This window comes from Dicentrarchus labrax, unplaced genomic scaffold, assembly GCF_905237075.1.
Source record: "Dicentrarchus labrax unplaced genomic scaffold, dlabrax2021, whole genome shotgun sequence".
In the NCBI taxonomy this organism is placed as follows: Eukaryota; Metazoa; Chordata; class Actinopteri; family Moronidae; genus Dicentrarchus; species Dicentrarchus labrax.
The window spans coordinates 9,275,144-9,295,472 of record NW_026136712.1 but is presented as its reverse complement, the minus strand read 5'-3'; the positions used below and the strand labels follow the sequence as shown (position 1 = coordinate 9,295,472).

At 42.8% G+C, this 20,329-nt stretch overlaps 2 protein-coding genes and 1 long non-coding RNA gene across 3 annotated transcripts in view; 2 read left to right on the top strand and 1 right to left on the bottom strand.

Annotated features, from left to right (window-relative positions):
- LOC127373911 (WD repeat-containing protein on Y chromosome) overlaps nt 1-10,158 on the top strand; it is a 20,087-nt gene extending 9,929 nt beyond the window's left edge. Inside the window, exons 14-19 of the mRNA XM_051418818.1 lie at nt 579-718; nt 1,398-1,546; nt 1,643-1,854; nt 3,841-3,965; nt 6,538-6,638; nt 7,864-10,158. Of these exons, the coding sequence (XP_051274778.1) occupies nt 579-718; nt 1,398-1,546; nt 1,643-1,854; nt 3,841-3,965; nt 6,538-6,638; nt 7,864-7,908 (772 nt within the window). The 3' untranslated portion in view covers nt 7,909-10,158. The remainder of the gene's footprint in view (nt 1-578; nt 719-1,397; nt 1,547-1,642; nt 1,855-3,840; nt 3,966-6,537; nt 6,639-7,863) is intronic.
- The window catches only part of LOC127373917 (uncharacterized), a 12,233-nt gene extending 1,670 nt beyond the window's left edge, over nt 1-10,563 (bottom strand). The window contains exons 1-2 of the long non-coding RNA XR_007886949.1: nt 10,418-10,563; nt 1,619-1,874 (exon numbers count right to left, since the gene is read on the bottom strand). This is a non-coding gene — a long non-coding RNA (uncharacterized LOC127373917). The remainder of the gene's footprint in view (nt 1-1,618; nt 1,875-10,417) is intronic.
- fam20a (FAM20A golgi associated secretory pathway pseudokinase) lies at nt 10,299-20,329 on the top strand. Its single transcript, XM_051418819.1, has 11 exons — nt 10,299-10,908; nt 12,569-12,762; nt 13,118-13,168; nt 14,547-14,625; nt 15,000-15,092; nt 17,056-17,171; nt 17,892-18,072; nt 18,927-19,036; nt 19,151-19,232; nt 19,321-19,380; nt 19,480-20,329. Exons 1-11 carry the CDS (start codon nt 10,541-10,543, stop codon nt 19,748-19,750), a joined length of 1,605 nt encoding a protein of 534 aa, XP_051274779.1. The 5' UTR covers nt 10,299-10,540; the 3' UTR covers nt 19,751-20,329.

The window sequence follows — 20,329 nt, the reverse complement described above, 5'->3', positions numbered from 1 at the left end:
ATTTCTCACAAATCATAAAACCCACTGAACAGATGGGAGGACACTTGACGTATCTTACTCACATGTTTTGACATTAAATATAAAAAATGTATATTCAGAAATTGTACTTTTTACAGCAGTAAAAAACATTTAATACGCTTAGGAAATACATGCGTTGTTAAAGTGTAAATTAGTAGTTTCTAATCTTTTTGGGCTCCTTACCAAAAAAAGCAGTGTATATTTGCAGCCCTCTGTCACTTCCAAGAAGTAAATAATTAGTATAATATATAAATAAGTATTCCCCATAAAAGAGCAAAGATCAGAGAAAATGCCAAACAATGAATAGCAGAACATATTTTTTCTTTATTACCTTCTTTCTTTTTATCATCTCACAACCCTCCAGATTTCTCTGGAGACTCTCCAGAAACTACCTAACTGTGTAAAAAATACCTCCTCCTCGACCAGATACAGTGAAATGCCACTGACACATTCAACAGTATTAGCGATATAATAATGCAATATATAATAATACTGCATCCTTAGTGTGTGGTATTTATTGTTATTTCCCTATTTACTTTTCTAATTCTGCTTGTGTGCAGAGTGGTGCCCCCTGTGGACAGCCTCTTGTTTCTGCAGCACCGAGCTAGCATCAGAAAGCTGAGAAACAGAGGTGTCCTAGTGTCATCGCAGGTCGGCTGTCTCTGCTTTTGGAGCATCACCGGACAGACCCACATTTATGGTGAGTGGGACAGAGAGAGGAAGGATGGAGGCTTATTCAGAAGAACTGCATGCAGAAGTTAAAAGACATGAATTTAAAATAGAACTCACAGTATGAGGGAATTGGAAGCAACAAACTGTACAAACAGTTGACAAGCAGCCGTCAGTTTTAATGATCCTCCTGTAAGATGGATTTACAAACAGCCAGAGCAGTGACAGTTAGGCTGAACTGTCGACTTGGCCTCCCGCCTGTACCATTCCTGGTAGCCCAAAACTATGTCTCTTTCCAGATCCCATCTGTGTTTAGTGGTGTGGGATTCATGCACCATGCCCACTGCATATGTGTATGAGAAAGCCAGAGTGCACTTTTGTGTGTGTGTGTGTGTGTGTGTGTATATATACACTATAGGTCTGTATATGCATTTTTCTAGCAAAGAGGAATTTGAGTGTGACATAATAGGGAGATGTGTGACATAACAGAAAGCATTAAAGGGTAGCAATTTGTCTCAGAAGTACATTTGTCATTTAAGTCAAGACTGCATTGAAATTGGCGCAGAATGTGACTGTAAATAGATTTGATTGCATACAACTTAGTGAGTGAAACAGTTCCTGTAGACCCATAGAAGACAAAAATGAAAATCCATCTCTTTTTGTTTTGAAAACTGCATGGGTGCAGTTCAGTTCTTTCCTCCTTATTCCAGGCCAATTCTATGCTCCAGAGCAGCCAGGTGAGCGTGTGTTGAGCCTGAGCTCAGACCAGCCTAAAAACACCATCCTGGTCTCTGGAGACACAACAGGCTGGCTTCAGATCTGGGACATCTGTCACTTTGCACTGGACATCCAACACGAGGTGAGAAGACATATATACTTATATGTATATCGAGAGCTGGTGTGAATAAATACTGTATATACCCATATATACCTGAGGTGTTCTCTTTCTACACAGCCCGTTTGTGAGCGGCCTCCTCTGCTGCAGTGTTGGAAGGCTCATGAGAGAGCGTTAGTGAGCGTGGAAGTCCTCGAAGTGGCTGACAGATTGTTCGTCCTCACAGCCTCAGCTGACGGATCTGCTGGACTATGGACTGTGGACGGAGATCATGTGGGTTCTTTTGGGCAGGAAGTGATGTGGAATATCACTGAGCCAGCTACGTACCAGAGGTGAGCTCGTCTCTGTTGCACTAGAGAATATGGGCAAACAGTAGGGAAAATGAAGAACAGTCATAGAGTTTAGTGGGAGTTGAGAAGGCAGTGTATTAAAATATAAAAAATACCAAAATCAATAAATCTGCCAAACCCACTAAGGGTTAACAAATCAACTCTGTGTCACTCTGTAGTGTGCTCACTCTCCCATTGTTGGTGCACTGGAGGCCATAAATGCTAAAAATGCCTGCACACATGCTGCCTGTAAAGCATATTGGATTATACACGCCAAATTTTGAAGATGACGTGTGTAAACAGCCTTTTTGTGATTACATCATTGTTGTGCCAACACATAGTAGAGTCTACGGGACGTGTCCAAACAAATATTAACGATGTCAACAGTGAGGCCTGAATGTTCTATTGCCAGATCTAATATAGAGAATGTTCTGTACGTCATGGGTGAGAGCTTCCTCCAAAAGAAACTTCCCTCGTTGTTTCCACAGACGTTTGAGTCTTTAATAGGAACTTCAGTTTGGTTAAAGGTCATAAACTCTGGCTTGGCCCAGGCCCCTTGCTGTGCGCTTGACTGTATTTCTGTCACATGGGTAAAAGGAAAGAACACTCCTAATTTAAGAGGATGAAGTAAAGTGAAAGAGCCAGCACATGCTTAGATACATAAATACACGTCTGCATACAGGTATATGTAGCCATATATTTAACATTGCAGTTTAACTCTTGTCAAGACATGCTGCAGATGGCGGCTTGTGGTCTCTTAATTAAGACGTACTGCATGGAGGATTGTATTGAAACTTAAATGATTGGTTATAGTGATTTAGTGCATATGTGTGTGTCACTGCCTCTGTGGCTTCTGATTGGTTAACTCCCCAAAGAGTGCTAGACAACATTTTAATGTTTCTGCTGTGGCTCTCACACATATACAAGTGTTGTATAATTCAGAGCCGTGCTAGCGGTGTGGCTCTACAGATAGCAATGTCAGCTGGCTGACCTGACCGGTCCAGAATGAAATATCTCCACAACTGTTGGCTGGATGGCCATGAAATTTGGTACAGACTTTGTTGGTCCCTTAACTTTATATCTAGCCAATCATCAGGTCAGAATTTCCATTTGTTGAATATTTCGGTTTATGACTAAACCTGCTAAACTAATAACATTCCCATCAACCTCAGCTGCACTGTGTTTGGTGTTAATTAGCTAATGTAAAGCTAACACACTAAACTAAGATACTGAGCATGGTGAACATTATACCTGCTTAACATCAGCATGTTAGTGTTGTCATTATGAGCATGTTAGCATGTTAGTGCAGCATTCAGCTCAAAGCACTGTGCCTAAGTACAGCCTCACAGGCCCATTAGCATGGCTGTAAGCTCTTGGTCTTGTTTGCATTGCCCGGTTTTTAGCCAGGCAGTAAACACTGTACACTATTGCATGTCTTAATCATGCATAAACATGTGTAAACATCCCAAATTTCAACATAAAAGCTGTTGTTATTTTACCACAAATGTCTCAAACCATTTAGATCTCTTTTAAACAGCTAATCAGTGTAAAATTGCTCTGTTGGCTCCTATTAACTTGTACATTCATGAAGTTGAGATCTTGCATATGTTGAAATTATAATCAGTCCCTTTTAATTTACTAAATAGAGCAGTCCTGAAATCCTGCACACGCACACACACGCACACACGCACACACACACACACACACACACAGAAGGAGCACATGGAGTACTCAAGTGCAGGCCAACTACACCACAGAAATGGAGAACAGCTACACTTCTGGTTTAAATCAAATTTAACAACAAAACACTCACACAGATATTGGACTCTCTGACAAAATATCACCCAGCAGAGATCAACAGTCTAAGTCCTGTCTAGTTCAGTGACATGAACAAAATTGGGAAACCTGTCTAATCTAAAGTAAACAGCTTTGTGTTTGCACAAGAATTCCCTTCAGCAAAGAGCGATATGTCTTTCCTCATATTCGCAGGAAGACACGGAAGAATCTGACAGAAGACAAGGAGGAGGGGAATGAAAGCGACGAAATGGGACTCAGCAAGGTCAAAAGTCAAGTACCTGGGGGTCAAACTTCACAGGAAAAATGCTGTTCTGAAGGTAACCATTCAGTGTAAACAGGTGTTTTAAGGTGCTACACTCACACTCACACACACACACACACACCCACACACACCCACACGGCCTCTCCCTGAACCAAGCCATCTCCAGTCACATTTGGATCTGCACTGGGAATGTCCCTCCCGGTAATTACCACTTTTGTCAGAGTCCTTCTAGACATGTGTATGGGTGTGTGTGTGTGTAGCTGCTGCTGCAGATACTCATGAAAAGGGGTTATACGTACAGGTCAGGATGGCCTTCCAAGCTAATTAAACCTGATACTCTGATTAAATCATGGCCAATATCACCACGTTATGAAGAGAAGAGCCAGAGCATTCTTCACATTCTCCTCCCCTGAAGTCTGGAGCTCAGTTCGGGAACATTTGGGCAATGTTCTGCTCCAGAGACGCAAGCCAGATTACAAAAAAGAATTTTTGTGTGTGTATGTGTGTGTCAGTGTGTGTTTGTGTGTGTGTGTATATCTGCAAGACATTTTCTACACTTTCCTTTCACTGTCTGCCCCGCTCCTCAGAACTTGCCAAAATAAGCGATTAGCTGTGCTTTCTCAGCAACCACACCCAGGCAGACAGTTATGTACACACACATTAACTAGTGTTGTCCCCTGTCATCCACTTTAGCTTCACCCACCAGCCCAACAGAGAATGACCATGGTAAACACAATCAGCAGCTGATGAGTGTAAACCCTGTGGATGGTTAACCCACTCATACACACACAGTCATTCTCGTCTCACTTGTCTTCTTTCCTTCCCTCCATGCACACACATCCATCCATCCAATCATCGTCTGTGCATCTATGTGTGTGTCAGTATCTGTGAGAGGACTTTTGCCAGACGGTAGCTTCGTGTCACGAGAGGAGACGTCTGTTTGATGACATCCGCCACAGCAATCACTGTTGATTGGCTGCTTTCGCCTCATCAGACTCTGGTCCTGCAGGCACATTTTGTAGTGATTACTGGATCCTTTCCTTTCTCTCCTCCTCCTGCTGGCTCGATGAATCCTTAGCTTCATGTTCTGTTCAGTTGATTTATAGCAGTATAGCAAACTGCAGATAAACTAATCAAACGTAGAGAAATAGTTTGACATTTTGGGAAATACGCGGATTTGCTTCCTTACCGGCAGTTGAAGATGAGTAGATTGATACCACTCTCATGTCTGTTCTAAATATGAAGGTGCAGCCGCTCAGCTCAGTACAAAGACTAAAAACATTGGAAAACAGCTAGCGAGGCTCTGTCCAGAACTAAAGTAGTCCACCTACTAGACAATCTAAAGTTCAGTAATTAACACATTATGTCTGTACAAAAAGTGTAAAAATGACCATTTGTGGCTGTTACAGGGCAGACTACAGCATAACTTGGCAAGACACAGTCTCATCTTCACTGTGATGTTGCTAGGCAAACCAGAGGTGCTGATAAGTGGATTTGTTACCTTCGGACAGAGCCAAGTAAAACAGCAGCTTCACATTACCCTGACATTTCGTGATATTTAAGACTTCTGGGTCATCCGTACAGACATCTAGACAGAGCCATCTCACCCATTTATCTCCACACAACCCACCCTGTAATCACGGGTCTGCTGTATTGTAATGACAGCTATTGTTGTACAATAAAGCATTTTCATTTTAGTGGCTGCTGTCCAGCAAAGGTTACATAGTCTGGCTTTAAGTTTCAAAACCCTCTGCTCTATACTGCAATGACGAAATTAAATCGAATTTCCATTCGATCAATAAACTTAATTTAATCAGATTTCCACTTACAACTGTCATTTTGCCTTGCTGCTATGGTCTAACTAGTTCTGGGCAGTGCAATTTTATCTTCTATGTATTATGTAAATACTCAGTAGTTTGTCGTCGGTGGTAGTGTAGGTTTGTGGACATCCAGTAATGGCCAGAAGAAAAGTAGTGGTCAGCACACGCAACTATAAAAGGCTCGATCAATTCTGGAGGAATGTGAGGGCACAGTTCCACTTCCTTTAGTCCCAACGCTGTGGCTGTAGCGCTCCATGGTCTGCCTGAAGTTGTCCAAAAAAACGTGATTGATGGGAAGGGATAATGAAAGAGGGATAAAAGAAGGAAGAGAGGAATACTGCTCTATTTTTGATACATCTGATGGGAAAAACCTGATTTCATTTAAGTGTTTGCATGCATGTCTTTCCTTCTTTTCTTGTTTTGTCTGCTCTAAATCTTTAACTCGATCTCTCCCTCTGTTAAGCTTCTTCATACTCACTCCGTCTCCTTCTCCCAACTGTGACCTCATCCCTTTATATTCTGCGGTGTGGTGCCACACTGTGCATTTGTGGCCTAGATAGAGAAGAGGCTTTTCCTGTAGCTGCCAAGACATGTAGAGTGACCGCTGAGAGGTCAGAAAGGAAGTTAAAAAGTTTTCCATCGATTCATCTCGCTGCTTTAGATGTTAGTTGAAGGAAGAATGTCAGAAATGCCTTGATGATGCTGCTCTGTAAACTCTGCTCCATATTTATGAAAATTGTTTTCTGAACCTGAAGCTAAAATGCCTGTTGGTAATTTTCTTCTTTTATACTCATATTCCTTTTCCAGGAGATGCCTCCTCCACTGAGGATTTACCCACAATCCCCTGGGTGCGGTATCAGAGTTTGACTGGCAGCAAAAGGCTCAGCTCACAACATCTGGAAGAAAAAGTGAGCTTCCTATCTGTCTAGTCAGATATAAACAAAGTCAGATATATTTGAAGTCATATTGAAACTTTAAATTGAATTTGTCTGTGTAAATATCCATCCATCCATTGCTGGCAGTAGTTCCCCTTCAAAACAGCCTGTTATATACACTGCACTGAACTAACTCTCCTGGATGACTTTGTTCTTTCTGTTTTCACTTTCCTGCACTGAATGTACTTTCAGCGCACTATTTTATTCTTCTATCTTATTCTTTTTCATTCATTCCAAACTCTGCTCACGTTTCTTGATTGCTCCATCTCTTATTTATCTGTTGTTTAAAGGAATAGTTTTGACATTTTGGGAAATACACTCAGAGTTAGATGAGAAGAATAATACTTGTTTTTACACAAAATTCGAGACACAGCCAGCAGCCGGTTATCTTAGCTTAGCATAAAGGAGGGAAATGAAGGAAAAATGCTAGCCTGGACCTATCCAAAGGTAAAACAAGATCTGCCTATCAGCACCTCTTCAATCACAATTAAAACATTATATCTTGTTTGTTTAATCCTTACAAATACTGAAATTTAAAACTGACACATTGTGGTTACAGTAGGTTATGCTGTGCTGTGCAGGAAGTCACTTACTGGTGTCTTGTTGTCACTGCGAGGTTGCCAGGCAACTAATGGAAGTTACTCCCCCCCACCCTAGAAATAGTCCAGCACATTACGCAGCTGTTCAAAAAGAAAGAATTTGTGCAAAAAAAACCCTCAAAACTTAAAGATTTGGAGAGAAATGTGGTTATTTGCTTTCTGGCCATGAAATACCACTCTCATGTCTGTGATTAGCACATAGACGGGAAACATTGGGAGGCAGTTACCCAGGTGCTGTCCAACACTAATAAAATCGACCTCTAAAGCTTAGTAACATGTTATATGTTGTTTGTTTAATCCGTACAAAAAATCTAAAAATGACAGTTGGTTGTTTTATGGGGGGGTTGTGTGCCAGACTTAAGTATTTATTGGCAAGACACTTCTGAGGGTCTCGTCGTCACCGTGAAGTTTTTGTTACCTTCGGACAGTGCCAGGCTAGCTGTTTCCCCCTTTGTTTACAGTCTTTATGCCATGCTAAGGGTATTTCCCAAAATGCTGAACTACTGCTTTAAAGGTCCAGTGTGTAGGATTTAGTGTCATCTAGTGGTGTAGTAGCAGATTGCAACTCCCTTGCTTCACCCTCCCCATTCTATGCGCAGTTTAACATGACGGAGTCCATGGAAGGTGACCCACGGCGTCCGTAAATAAAAAAGGGTAATTCTAAGGTAACAAAAAGATGATTTTCAGTTGATTATACACTAATAAAAACATAGTTATGCATATTCCATTTCCGCCTGTAGATTCTCCTGAATGTTATACACTGGACCTTTTAAAATCAATTTCAGCATGTTCCCCTTGTATTTGTGAGCAGCTTCATATTACCCTGATTGTTGAGGTTCTTTTATCAGCATTGTGTAATGCCCTGATATTTGAGACTTCTAGGTCATTCAGCGTCAGTCAGACAGACATCTGAGCCATCTCACCCATTCATCTCAACGCAACCCACCCTGTACTTATCATCGCAGGTCTGCTGAATTGTACAAATAGGTGACGCAAGACTCAATCCCCCATTTTTTGCTTGTTTTCGTTCCATATTCGATGTTGCCCGCTCATCCTTAAAAAAAAACAGGTTATTTTAAGCACCGGTCTGGATGTTTTAGCGGGGGAGGAAGAGAGAGCAGAGCCCTTTCTCGAGTTTGTGTCTCAGGGATAAATACAAACAGACACAGCTGGGACAAACAGGGCAAGTCATCTACTCTGCACTTTTGCTCCCTCGGGCATCTGTAAGTCAACACAGCATTACTGAGATCCACCAAATGTGTTGTGTTGTCAGAAATATTATCTGTGTACTGATGAGCACAGATGGTTTGATATTAAGTGATACCATTTTCAACCAAAGGCACACATATTTACCTTTTTTGTGCAGTGGAATAAAAACTAAATCACATATTCATGCATTTCTCAGTCTGTTGTCCCTGAGGGGCTACGGTGGGACCTTTTTTTAGTTGTGGGATATTTCGCCTTAAAAATCTGTTTGAAAATACATTTTCAAGAGACCATGTACAAGTGACAGATACTTAAAATGGAAAGCTCATTCAGATGTGAAAAATGTGGCTCCCGCTTGTCTAAGAGCAGATATTTTTTACAGCATGCATTTGGGTCAAAACAACAACAAAAGCGTCTTGTTTTGTTTTTGTAGCTGTGGTCCTCAGAAAGACCTTACAGGAGGCAGTCACCCACTTAGCCTGTTTGTGTGTGTGTGTGTGTGTGTGTGTGTGTGTGTGTGTGTGTGTGTGTGTGTGTGTGTGTGTGTGTGTGTGTGTGTGTGTGTGTGGAGGCAAAACAGAGGCTCAGCTACAATCTGGCTAAATGGCAGGTTAAAGCTTCCTTTCACTAATTTCCAACATCAGCAAAGACTTCTCTCAGCCTGTTTTCTCTTCAGAGAGGATAAAACACCCTGGAGACAACAACTCTCAGACATTAACTTCCACACACATATACACAAACACACACCCAAACACACGACAGATGTTCCAAAATACCACAGTAACAACAGCGCAGATGCAGGCTGGGAAATGCCCTCTGAGATCTTCATTGCTTCAGTATAAAGCTGCTTAGGGCTTTCAGAGCCGAAATGGGCAACAAGCTGCGATCGTAATTCATACTCTGTTTTCACGGGAATAAGAGAGAAAAGAAAAAGGTGGCCTGTGAACAAGGGGAGGTGTTATTTTTTCCCTGCGTGTTTCCTCATTTGAAGTTGTGCAAGAACTTGTATTTTTTTCCAGCACTGCCTTCTCTGAACGTGCGTCTCTCCATAGATCAGCGTGACAGGGAGAAAGTGAGGGATTCATGTGTGGGAACTGCAGCAGGAAGGAAAGTGCAGCTGGGAATTTTTTGCCCGGAGCGAAACAGACTTGAGGTCTGTGGCGAGAAAAAAGCAGAGAAAGAGAGAAAGGAAAGGGAAAGAGCAGAGGTAGAAAACGAGGTGACAAAGGAGCAAAGAGGACGAAAGTTTGAAGCAGGGATGACATGAAGCGTGGGATGGGAGAAGGAGAGGAGGTTTGGTGAGATGAAGGAGGAGTGAAAGTGGACTTTTCTTAATGAGGTGGAACAAGGAGGAGACTAGAAGATGACTGAGGGAATTGAATCTTGTCTCCACGCCTTCTTGTGAAAAAAGGGATGTCAAGGCAAGTCACACACCACTCGCACACACACACACACACACCTGTAAATCTACACATACACAGTCACAGTCTTCCTGCCAATCTTATACCTTCTGCTTTAAGAGAGTGTTTTCTGCACCCTCATTGCGCTCACTCTCAATCTACTAAACAGTCAGTTGATAATTGTGTACTTACTTGCACATACACACCCACAGTGTACACACACACCCTCTCTCTCTCTCTCTCTCTCGCTCTCTATCTCTTTCTCAAACACACACTCTCTCGCGCTCTCGTCCTCAGAGCAGCAGGTCCCTGGAAGCAGCCAAACTGTCAGTGACTGTTGCAAACACATGCTCGCTCTCAGCTCGGCTCTTTCTTCAGCTGCTGCCAAGGAAGGAGGAGGAGGAGGAGGAGGAGGAGGAGGAAGAGGAGGAGGAGGAGGAGGAGGAGGAGGAGAAGTAAGGCTGGAAGGAACAGACTGAAACACAGAGATAGAGAAGAGAAAGAGAGAGAGAGAGAGAGAGACTAGGACCAACCTCTGACTGCTTACCTCTCGCCTCTGCCTGGCTGACTGTGTGAGAGACTGGAAGCAGCCGACAAGTGATGCCTCGCAGTCTCCGGAGCGGCACATAGTCAGGACTTTCTTCATCATTTTCCTCTCTCTGTTTCAAATATGAGGAGGGACCGTCTCTTCTTAGCCGCGACCCTCACAGCCATCTTCTCCGCTGACCTCTACTTTATCCTCCTACCAAAGCTGAGGAGCTTGGGGCAAGGACTGGGACACTTTTGCTCATGTGGTCCCAACAACCTCACCCTTCCCAGGCACGGGGGTCTTGCCACCCCCCGGCTCTCCAACTGGACTTCTCTGCCACCCCTGGATGGCACCACGTCCGAACCCGCGGATGGGGGCTCGAAGCTAGGGAGGCTGTTTGCTCACCCTCTGTACAACATCCAGACTCCGCCGCTGGGGCCGGAGGAGAGGCTGCTGCATGCGGAGCAGCTGATGGAGTATTACAGGAGGAAGGTGTCACGCTGGGAAAGGTCAGTTTCTGGTGTCATTTTTCCAGATTTTAAAGATCACATTTGATTATTTTGTCCACGGCGCAGTTGATTTTGCAATGGCTGACAAGTAACCAAATGTGACTTTTGCTGGTGTTACTCAACGTTATTGTGAAAGAAGTTCATTTTGGCTGAAAGCCCGTGTTAGGGCTCGACTGTGGTCAAGGGGCAGGGTCACTGACATTATGGCTGAAACCGCAGCAGACGCAGCCAAAACACACGTCCACGCGCACAAACACACTTGTGCATTTGTTCATGATAACAGATGTACACCCACAGACACACGTCAGGATGTGTAGACAATTCTGTGCGTCATAAAAGTCTGAAAGTCGAGTGGGCTGGTGGCAGAAAAACCCTCACAAACATGTCATCCTGAGAGCTCGCTCCTGGCACGCTTCTCTTTAATGTAAACAAGGATTTAAAGCTACCAAAGCCCATCTTAATCTGTGGAAGCCGTAGCTGTCTTGGCTTGTGAGGCTGTCTGTCTGTCTATCCCGACACAGTGCACTCCCTCTGAGAGATACAGAGTTTGGGCTCTTACGGTGGAAAATAAGAAGAAATATGAGCAATGGATCTCCTCTCTCCTCTATCGCTGCCTTGTAAAAAAAAACAACAACAAAAACAATGGATAGACAAAGGGCTTGTTTAAGACTTGCAAAATCTTGCAACAGCATCTCAACAATGCAACAGACGCACCAAAGAGTTCTCCTTGTTTATTTGCATGCTTAAATTTAATTTCCAGGTCAGCCTGTATTTGTGGGGATGTGTGTGTGTGTGTGTGTGTGTGTGTGTGTGTGTGTGTGTCCTTCCTGGCAAATGTTGCAAGAAATTACCAGAGAGACATTCTCCACTTCCTCTTTGCTATCTCTTGTGTGACTCTACACTCTGTGGTCTGTGGTCTGCACTCGTCTGTTGTCCTGATTACCCTGATCTGTCACTTCAGCTCGCTGGGGTGACTGATGGCTCGGTGGGATGGCCGACGTACAAACTCGTATTTATAGCCCTTCTCTCTATTATCTCTGCGCTTTATCCAGTCTGTGATGGAGTCTGTTTAGGTTGGGAGATGACCATCCCACTCAGTGCGGTCAGCTCTGGTGAAGTGGTGCCCCCTCTCACCACAGACCTATTTGCTTTGGTCTGAGATTATTCTTGCTCAGGCTTTAAGGGTAGCAGAGAGCAGAGGAGGTTGTGGAAATTCAAAATCTTGTTACAACTACTTTAAAAAACAACAAAACTGGGCTACAGGGGGAGATTGGCAGATACAACAAATGATAAAAGAGTCTGCATAATGAATTCAAAGAATACCTGGATCCCCATGTTCTTTCTCATATCCCCTTGCATTTTAAACACATTCTTGTAAGACCTGCTGCGAAGAAAACCTGTTGAATGCACTTTGCCACAGATTTTTGGCACCAAGTACACTCCAGATCTGTGGTGTTTCCAACATAAAATACTGCCTTTACAAAACGTTGTTAGAAGTGATTCCCAAGCAGTTGGCAATCTAGGTTGAGCAAGACCGCAGCCAGAGCCCTGGTCTTTCAGTCCGCTTCCTTGTTGTTGTTTATGTAACATGGCATTTGCAACCTTCGCATGCCGCAGCTACTACCTACAGTTAACCTTTGCTCGGCCTCTCACTCCTCAGACACATGAAACTCTACAGCGAGGCAGCGGCTGCGTCCAACATCACCGTGACTGAACACGAAGTGACCTTTGACCCAGACGCCAGCTGGGTGAAGTTCCACCTGGGAATAAGCCGCTATACTCTGTACTCCCGTGATGACCCTGCTATCCCGCAGCTCCTCAAGGAGATGCAAAGCATGTCGGTCGTCAGCGCAGGTGATGGACGGGGTTTAAAACGTCTGTCTGTCAGTGTCAAATTAATTGTAATCGCTTGAAAATGTATGCTACATTTTTTTTTCTCTAGCTTTTAACCATTTGAAATTTTGAGAACATCCTCTTCCTGTTTTGTGCCTTACAGCAATGTCCCTTTGTGCCATAAAGTAGAAGTTAGCAGTTGTCTGACTTGGGGCATAGTGCTGGATTGTAGAGGCTGTTAGAGATGCTAATATTCTCACTGTGTGTAAATCCTTGTAGTGGTGAGTTATTAATGTTGTATTAATGCTACATGGAACCCCTTTAATGCGATTACTGTGTGCTAAATTACGAGCTAACAAACCTTTATCTCTTACAGATTACACTCAAGATGAGAAGGCCCTAAAAGGAGCGTGCGATTGTACCCAAGGTAAATGAGGCTTCTATATCTGTTGGGATGTTCTTTATCTTACGTTGTGTAGGTCTATATTTTGTGTACAGCGTGTAACATCACAATTGTTCGATCTCTGACTAGCCCCTTTGTTTCTCTCCTTTTGTTCCCCTCTTTTCCACTGTGCTCGGCAGTACCGTCAGAGACAAACACACTGCTGCCTTTGTGATAGTGAGGATTTTGTTTTAATTTGGCACCGAAATTCAGATTTGTCGGTCTGTATAAGACACTTGCTCTGGGGCAAAAAAAAACGTTCAAAGGCAGAGCTCTTAATTAAATGTTTGATGTCTGCATGCTCTGAGGGAAGCCAACTTTTCCACCGCTTCAACCTACACACCAGCCTCCACCTACGCTGTCATTCTACTATACCTCTGAGCGGCATGCACGCCAAAGCTGGATAATTGAGAAAGCTCCTTTTAATAGATGTTATTGTAACAAAAGCCTTGCCAGATATGGTGGAGGTAGTAGTGATGCAAGTATAAGTAATAAGGCTTTCAAATAATGGATACAAATGCATGTGTAAAGGCTGTAATATATTTTTTCATGTAGTAATATGAACATTGAAGGTAGTTTGGATGGCAAAAAGAGCTCCAATGTTTTAGTATTCTCAGTCTTACACATTTGCTTGTTAAAGGAATGTTTTTTTATTTAACTGTGAACAATGTATGCTGCTCTCTCTCACTTTCTGTCCTGTGTGTGCCTCACCAGCGCAGTGAAGTGACTGACCACGCAAACATCATTCTCTGCCAAGAAGAAATGCAACAAAACAATCCGTCCCGCAGGTTTAAATTTAACCTCAAAGGGCTTTCTCATTATTTCAGCAACCAAACAGCGACAGCGTTCATCAGCCACGAGGGCTGTTTGTGCCAGTTTTGGTCCTCTTTTCATTCATTTCCAGAAAAAAAAAAAAGTAGCGATTGTAAACCTTTATGTGATTGTTAACTATTAATAACCTTGGAGTTTCACAGAGCGCAGCAGGGGGGAGGCATGTGTGTGGTTAGTCTGGCTTACTGCTGTGACATAATATACAGCCAGACAGAGAGAGGAACACAAGTCTGCTGAGAGAGCTGAGCGCAAGCTGTGTGACCAACCCCCAATTACTTTATCACAGGGAACAGGCTACATCTAGAAACTATTCCAGTTCGAACTAGCCTCTGGGGCATTAAGATGAAAACCCAAACACTGACTCAGTTACCTGATGATCACTGTTTACTTCAAACTCAAGCTAACACAAAGTGAACCGGTTTCTACATAATATAAAGGAAATGTGTGGTTTGAAGTTGACTGAATCCACCAGCGTGTACCTGATATCACCGACCATCCAATGTTTCTTTCTTTTTCCATCTCTCCTCTGTAGTTGTGAAGCCCAGTGGACATCACCTGAAACTGGCTCTGAAGATGCAGAACTTTGCTAAAGCCATGTTCAAACCAATGAGGTGAGGACTGAATCCATGTTTGATAAGTCCCTGACCTATATCAAACAGCATGACTGGACTTTATGTCAGTGCCCAATAGGAGAAGCACAGCACTGTGGTTCTGCAATCCAGTTTAAAAAAGATAAAGCTGGTGTCCATAAAATCTTCATATACTATTTATTACAGTACATTATCTCACGTCGTGTCCTGTGTTAATTCATGTCAGCCTAAATCATCTAGTATCTGTTAAAATGATAGTATTTGTCGTGTTGATTATATACTACAGACTACTATAACTGACAGCTTGATCACTGTGTGTACGTCTTGTTCGTGTGTGTGTGTGTGTGTGTGTGTGTGTGTGTGTGTGTGTGTGTGTGTGTGTGTGTGTGTGTCAGGCAGCAGAGGGACGAGGAGACTCCAGAAGACTTCTTCTACTTTGTAGATTTCCAGAGACACAATGCAGAGATTGCTGCCTTTCACCTGGACAGGTGCAGCCCCCTCTTCACTCATAACGCTCTTTATCACTTATTTGTTTTTCCTGTGTTAGTATCATCTCGGCCACACGCTTTAAGTGGTCTCTCAGTATTTATGCGGCAGTGGTGCTTGGGAGTAATTTTAGCTTTTGTTGCACAGCTGTCATTTTATTGCTCCCAGTTATGGTTCTGGTGTATACTGAAGTGCTACAAATGTTTGTCTTTGGGCCCTTTAATTTAAAGTCACACTCAGGGATTCAAATGTAAAAACTATAAACAGCAAGTATAAAAGTGAGTAAAAATGTGTTACCAATGGTTATTATTAATGTTTCCCAACAGCAGTGTAACTTATTAGAGCTGGTGATTAGTTCTCTTGGAATGGCAATGTCTTCCTGTCGGTCCACTTTGGTCCAGACTGACATACCTCAATAACTATTGGATGGATTGTCATAAACTCTTGTACAGACATTCATGGTCCCCAGAGATTGCTGCCGACTTTTCCTCCAGCGCCATAATGAGATTAACATTTGTGGTTTTGAGTGAAATATCTCAACAACAACAAAATCGAATGGATTGCCATCAAATTTGGTTCAAACATTCACGTTCCCCTCAGGATGCCACCATCAAGTCAAGCTTAAACTTTAAGTTAATTAGGTTAAATCTAACCAAATATCTACCAAACTAATGACATACTCAGCTGTACTCTGTGATAATTAGCAAATGTTAGTATACTAATATGCTAAACTAAGACGGTGAACATGGTAAACATACCTGCTGTGCATCGTAATGTTAGCATTGTCATTGTGATCATCACGCTATTGTGTGCTAATGTATATGGTAAAAATCACTGACATTACAAAATGCATTTGAATTGATTGTCTCTTAGAGGAGGAATGATGAAATGATATCGTAATATTAAAGAAGCAGGGAGGTAGCACTGTAGTAGTACGCCACTGATGAACAGAAACAAAATGCAGTGAGATCCAAAACTCATAAATGGTCTCCAACACATAGATATACATTAAAACTATGTCTGCTGCTGCCAACAAATAAACCACCAAGCCCACACAAAGATTGCAACATGTGTGCCCAGCCCAGGATTTCCAAACTGGCTGATCAGCATAAACCACAGACTATGGACAAACACGAGAACGCACACACACACACACACACACACACACACATCCTTGTGTAATAACACATTAACTGAGGTGATCAACTCTGAAGCGCAGTCATCGGAGCTAGACAGTATCATTAAGAAGCCACACACAATGATCAGTCATCACTTCACCACACGAAACAGAGAACAACCACAGCGCCACGTCAACAACTCTATCACTATAATTCCACACGGTTGTTATTATACTGTATATCTGCTCATATTTTCAGTATCTATCGCCTTTGAAATGCGATAACCATTAACAGTTCCTACAACAAACCAATAACACAGACAGACAGATTATGTGTCTGCTCTCTGGTTTTTTAATTTCTGGTGGTGTGTTTTTAATCTGTGGCAGTGTGTTGTCTCTCTCTCTCTGTTATGTTTGTGTTTGGCTGCCAAAAGCTCTTATCACGATCGCTAGCAATCAGCAGTTGGGGAATGCCGACGATTTGAGAAACAGCCATTCAGCTTCACACACTGATTGTTGTTTGATTACTGTTTGTGAGACATGACTGAAATATGGTCCTCGGGGAAGGGATAAGCCCTTGGTAGCGTATATGAATGCAGCCAGCTAGATTATACAGCGTGACTGCGACTGACAATAGGGTGCATTCATTGATAGGAGTCAGTAAAAAGTGAACCGTGCGTTTATGTGAAAGGAGATAAAGATCATCCTCAGACAGGGATCACGTTACATTTACATTGAATTTATGTAAGCATGAACTGTGTGAACTGTAAACTTTTCCTTACACAAGAACTTGAGATGAATTCCATCTAAAAGGGTTTTCTTCTGAATCTCGTCCACCTGTTTGTCAGGGTCCTGGACTTCCGGAGGGTCCCGCCGGTGGCTGGCAGGCTGGTGAACATCACAGGAGAAGTCCTCCAAGTCACCCACAACGAAGACCTACGAGCGGTCTTCTTCACCTCGCCAGGTGAAGAACCAGAAGGCCTCTTTTAAAAGGAACAGTTCAGACAATATAATATGTTCATCAGTAAGCTTTAGAGGTGCTGAACCTTCAGACGGAGCCAGGATAGCCGTTTCACCTGTTTCCTGTTTAGAGTTTAAACTGGGCGAACCGTCCACTGGCTGTAACCATTAGCTTCATATCTAACAGGCAGACGAAAGAGTGCTCATTTGATTCTCAGCAAGAAAGCAAATAGGTTCCTAAAATGTCGCTTCTGGTGTCCTGTAGCTTATGTTGCTTGTTTAGGTTTATAGATTGTTTTTTTTTTTTTTAGAAGTTTTGAACTTCCACTGTGTGTCTAATGAAGCTGCTACTAGTGGATGTTTTGTGCCATTTCAATTTTTATGCCAAACAATTATAAATGTAAGGTGTTTTTATTCCTGGCAAGGGTGAAACAGCATTACCCTGACCCGTTTAATGACACCATTACGTGGCCAACATCTGACTCTTAGTAACACTGTAATTCCTACAGTATGTCCCTATATCTTTGCAAACAACACATATCAGTACAAAGCTAAGCCTATCTGTGTGTTATTTTGGTTCTGGTTTGATCTTTTTCTGGCTGGAATGGACTGGATGACAGAACATAGAGCTGGCAGGAAAGGCAGAGCTGATCAAAAAGCATGTAATTGTATGTGAGCAGGAAACTCATTTCATATTCCACCATTTTGCTCTGCTTCCCAACAGCGAACAACACGTGTTTCTTTGCCAAGTGCCTGTATGTGTGCAAGACGGAGTACGCGGTGTGCGGGAGCCCCGACCTGCTGGAGGGCTCCCTGTCTGCCTACCTGCCCGGCCTCAGCATCGCCCCCCGCATCTCCATCCCCAACCCCTGGATACGCTCCTACACCTTCACCGGACGAGAAGAGTAAGACCTCAACCTCTGTACACGACAAGAGGAATAACATTTTATTTCATAGAACAAATGCTTAGAATACTGTTGTGTGGCTCAGTGGGAAGATTGTGTCATTATAATACTGTCAGGACTCGCTTACTGTTGTGTCTTTTACTGTCTCTAACCCGACTGCGGCTGAGACTGTTGGTGGCCTCCAGTCTGATTCTAGTGTTTTCAAAATAAAATACAAGACCAGATTTTCCCATAAATCCTGTCAATGCTGAATCAAATTGTATGTTTATCTCTTTGGTCAAAGGCTTTTGCAATTAAGGATAAAAGAGATGGAAGAGTGTTTTTTTCTTTCTTTGTTTGCTACACCATCCACTGTTTTTGTAATTTAAGTTAATTTGCACCAGACTTTCTGGTTTGTGCCATAAATCTGCTGAGTGTGTTAATGTGTGTGAAATCCACCTCAGTGGAACAGCATAAAATGCAGTATAGAAGCATATTATTATAAAGTCTCGAAATCTAAATTTACATGACAATAATAATATACTTAAACACCTTTTAAACAAATATTGCCAGAGAGGTTTTTGTAAGGAGAGTCTGGTCAAAAATAACATCTAAATGGGATGTTCACCTGGTAGAGCTGTGTAGAGCCAAGGCTGAGTCCTTGCTGCAGTGGCCATGGGTTCGACTCCGACCTGTGGCTCTGCTGCGTGTCCTCCTCTTTCTCTCTTCCCCTTTTCTGTCACTCTTCAGCTGTCACTATTGATTAAAGTCAGTACAAAGCCCTCAAAAACAAATGACATCCAAATGTAGTAAACATATCCTGAATCAGAACCTTTCAGTGAATTCATTTGTGTCTGTGTGTCTTGTTTTTAAAGGTGGGAAGTGAATCCCTTCTTCTGTGACACCATAAAGCAGCTGTATCCCTATAACTCAGGCAACAGGCTCCTCAACATCATAGACATGTCCATCTTCGACTTCCTCATAAGTATTTTATACCACTACCTCCTTCTATCATCTCCTACGCACATAAGCCAGAACTTTTACTGTCAGAAACAACCTTTCTACACATTTCTTTAAAGTGTTCGGCCATGTGTTACAGGCAACATGGACAGGCACCACTATGAGATTTTCACCAAATTTGGGGACGAAGGATTCCTTCTTCACTTGGACAATGCCAGAGGGTGAGACAAAAACACGACAAACATTAAAATATTATTATTCTCGAATGATGCTTTGTGGTTTAATTTCTGTTTCACATCTTGTGCTCAGGTTTGGGAAGCACTCTCAAGATGAAATGTCCATTCTGGCTCCACTGTCTCAGTGCTGCATGTAAGTGTAATGTTACACAGTGTAGTTTGTGTTAGTGTCATTTTTGAAGAAGCAAAGAATTTGGGGGTGGATAAATGAAGTTCTTCTCTCTTTCCTCAGGATAAAGCGCTCCACTCTGTTGCGGCTCCAGCTCCTGGCCCGACCGGAGTACAGGCTCAGTGACGTGATGAGGGAGTCCCTGGAGGGAGACCCTTTACAGCCGATCCTCACGGAGCCCCACCTCTTAGCGCTGGACCGCAGGTTACAGAAGGTCCTCCGGGTGGTCCAGCGGTGTGTCCGGAGGCTGGGCGAGGACGAGGTGATCACAAAGGACTTTGTCAAATCCACAGCGAAACCTCAGACTGCCACAGAAATAAAAAAGGACAGGTAACAGAGGATGAAAGGCTCATAACTGCTCTGTGTGCCGCAGAACACTTCATGATGAAGCGCAGCCACCTTGTAAGCAAACAAGGCTCAGATGGTTTCGATTTAAGGAACAAGCCATTAATGGAAGATGCTGTCTTGTCAAGAGAGGGAAGTAAGCTCTTTATGGAGGTTCAGAACTTGAATCGCTGCAGGCCTGAAATTCCTGACAGAGGAGGCCATACCTTTTTTCCCTTTTGTTTCTTTCATGGTCATAAATTCCCCCAAGGGTGCATTTCATGACACGGCTCTCCCTTTTCATGTGCACCTACACCAACAGGGCGGTTTTGGGGTTAAAACATTTAAATTAAGACCTTTTAAGGAACAATTAAAGACCACTTTGACACTGAAAACTAGCTGGGAGAGTAAGAACAAAGCAGTATCTGTGACTATTTCACTGATACGTGAATCCATAGTAAGAGAGAGCTGTGATGCACTGGATCAGTTGTTTATCAAATTAATGCTGGTGAATATTGTGATTATGGAAAGAAAGATGTGTGTCCATGTGATGTTTAATTATAAAATAAAGTTATTTTATGTGATGGCA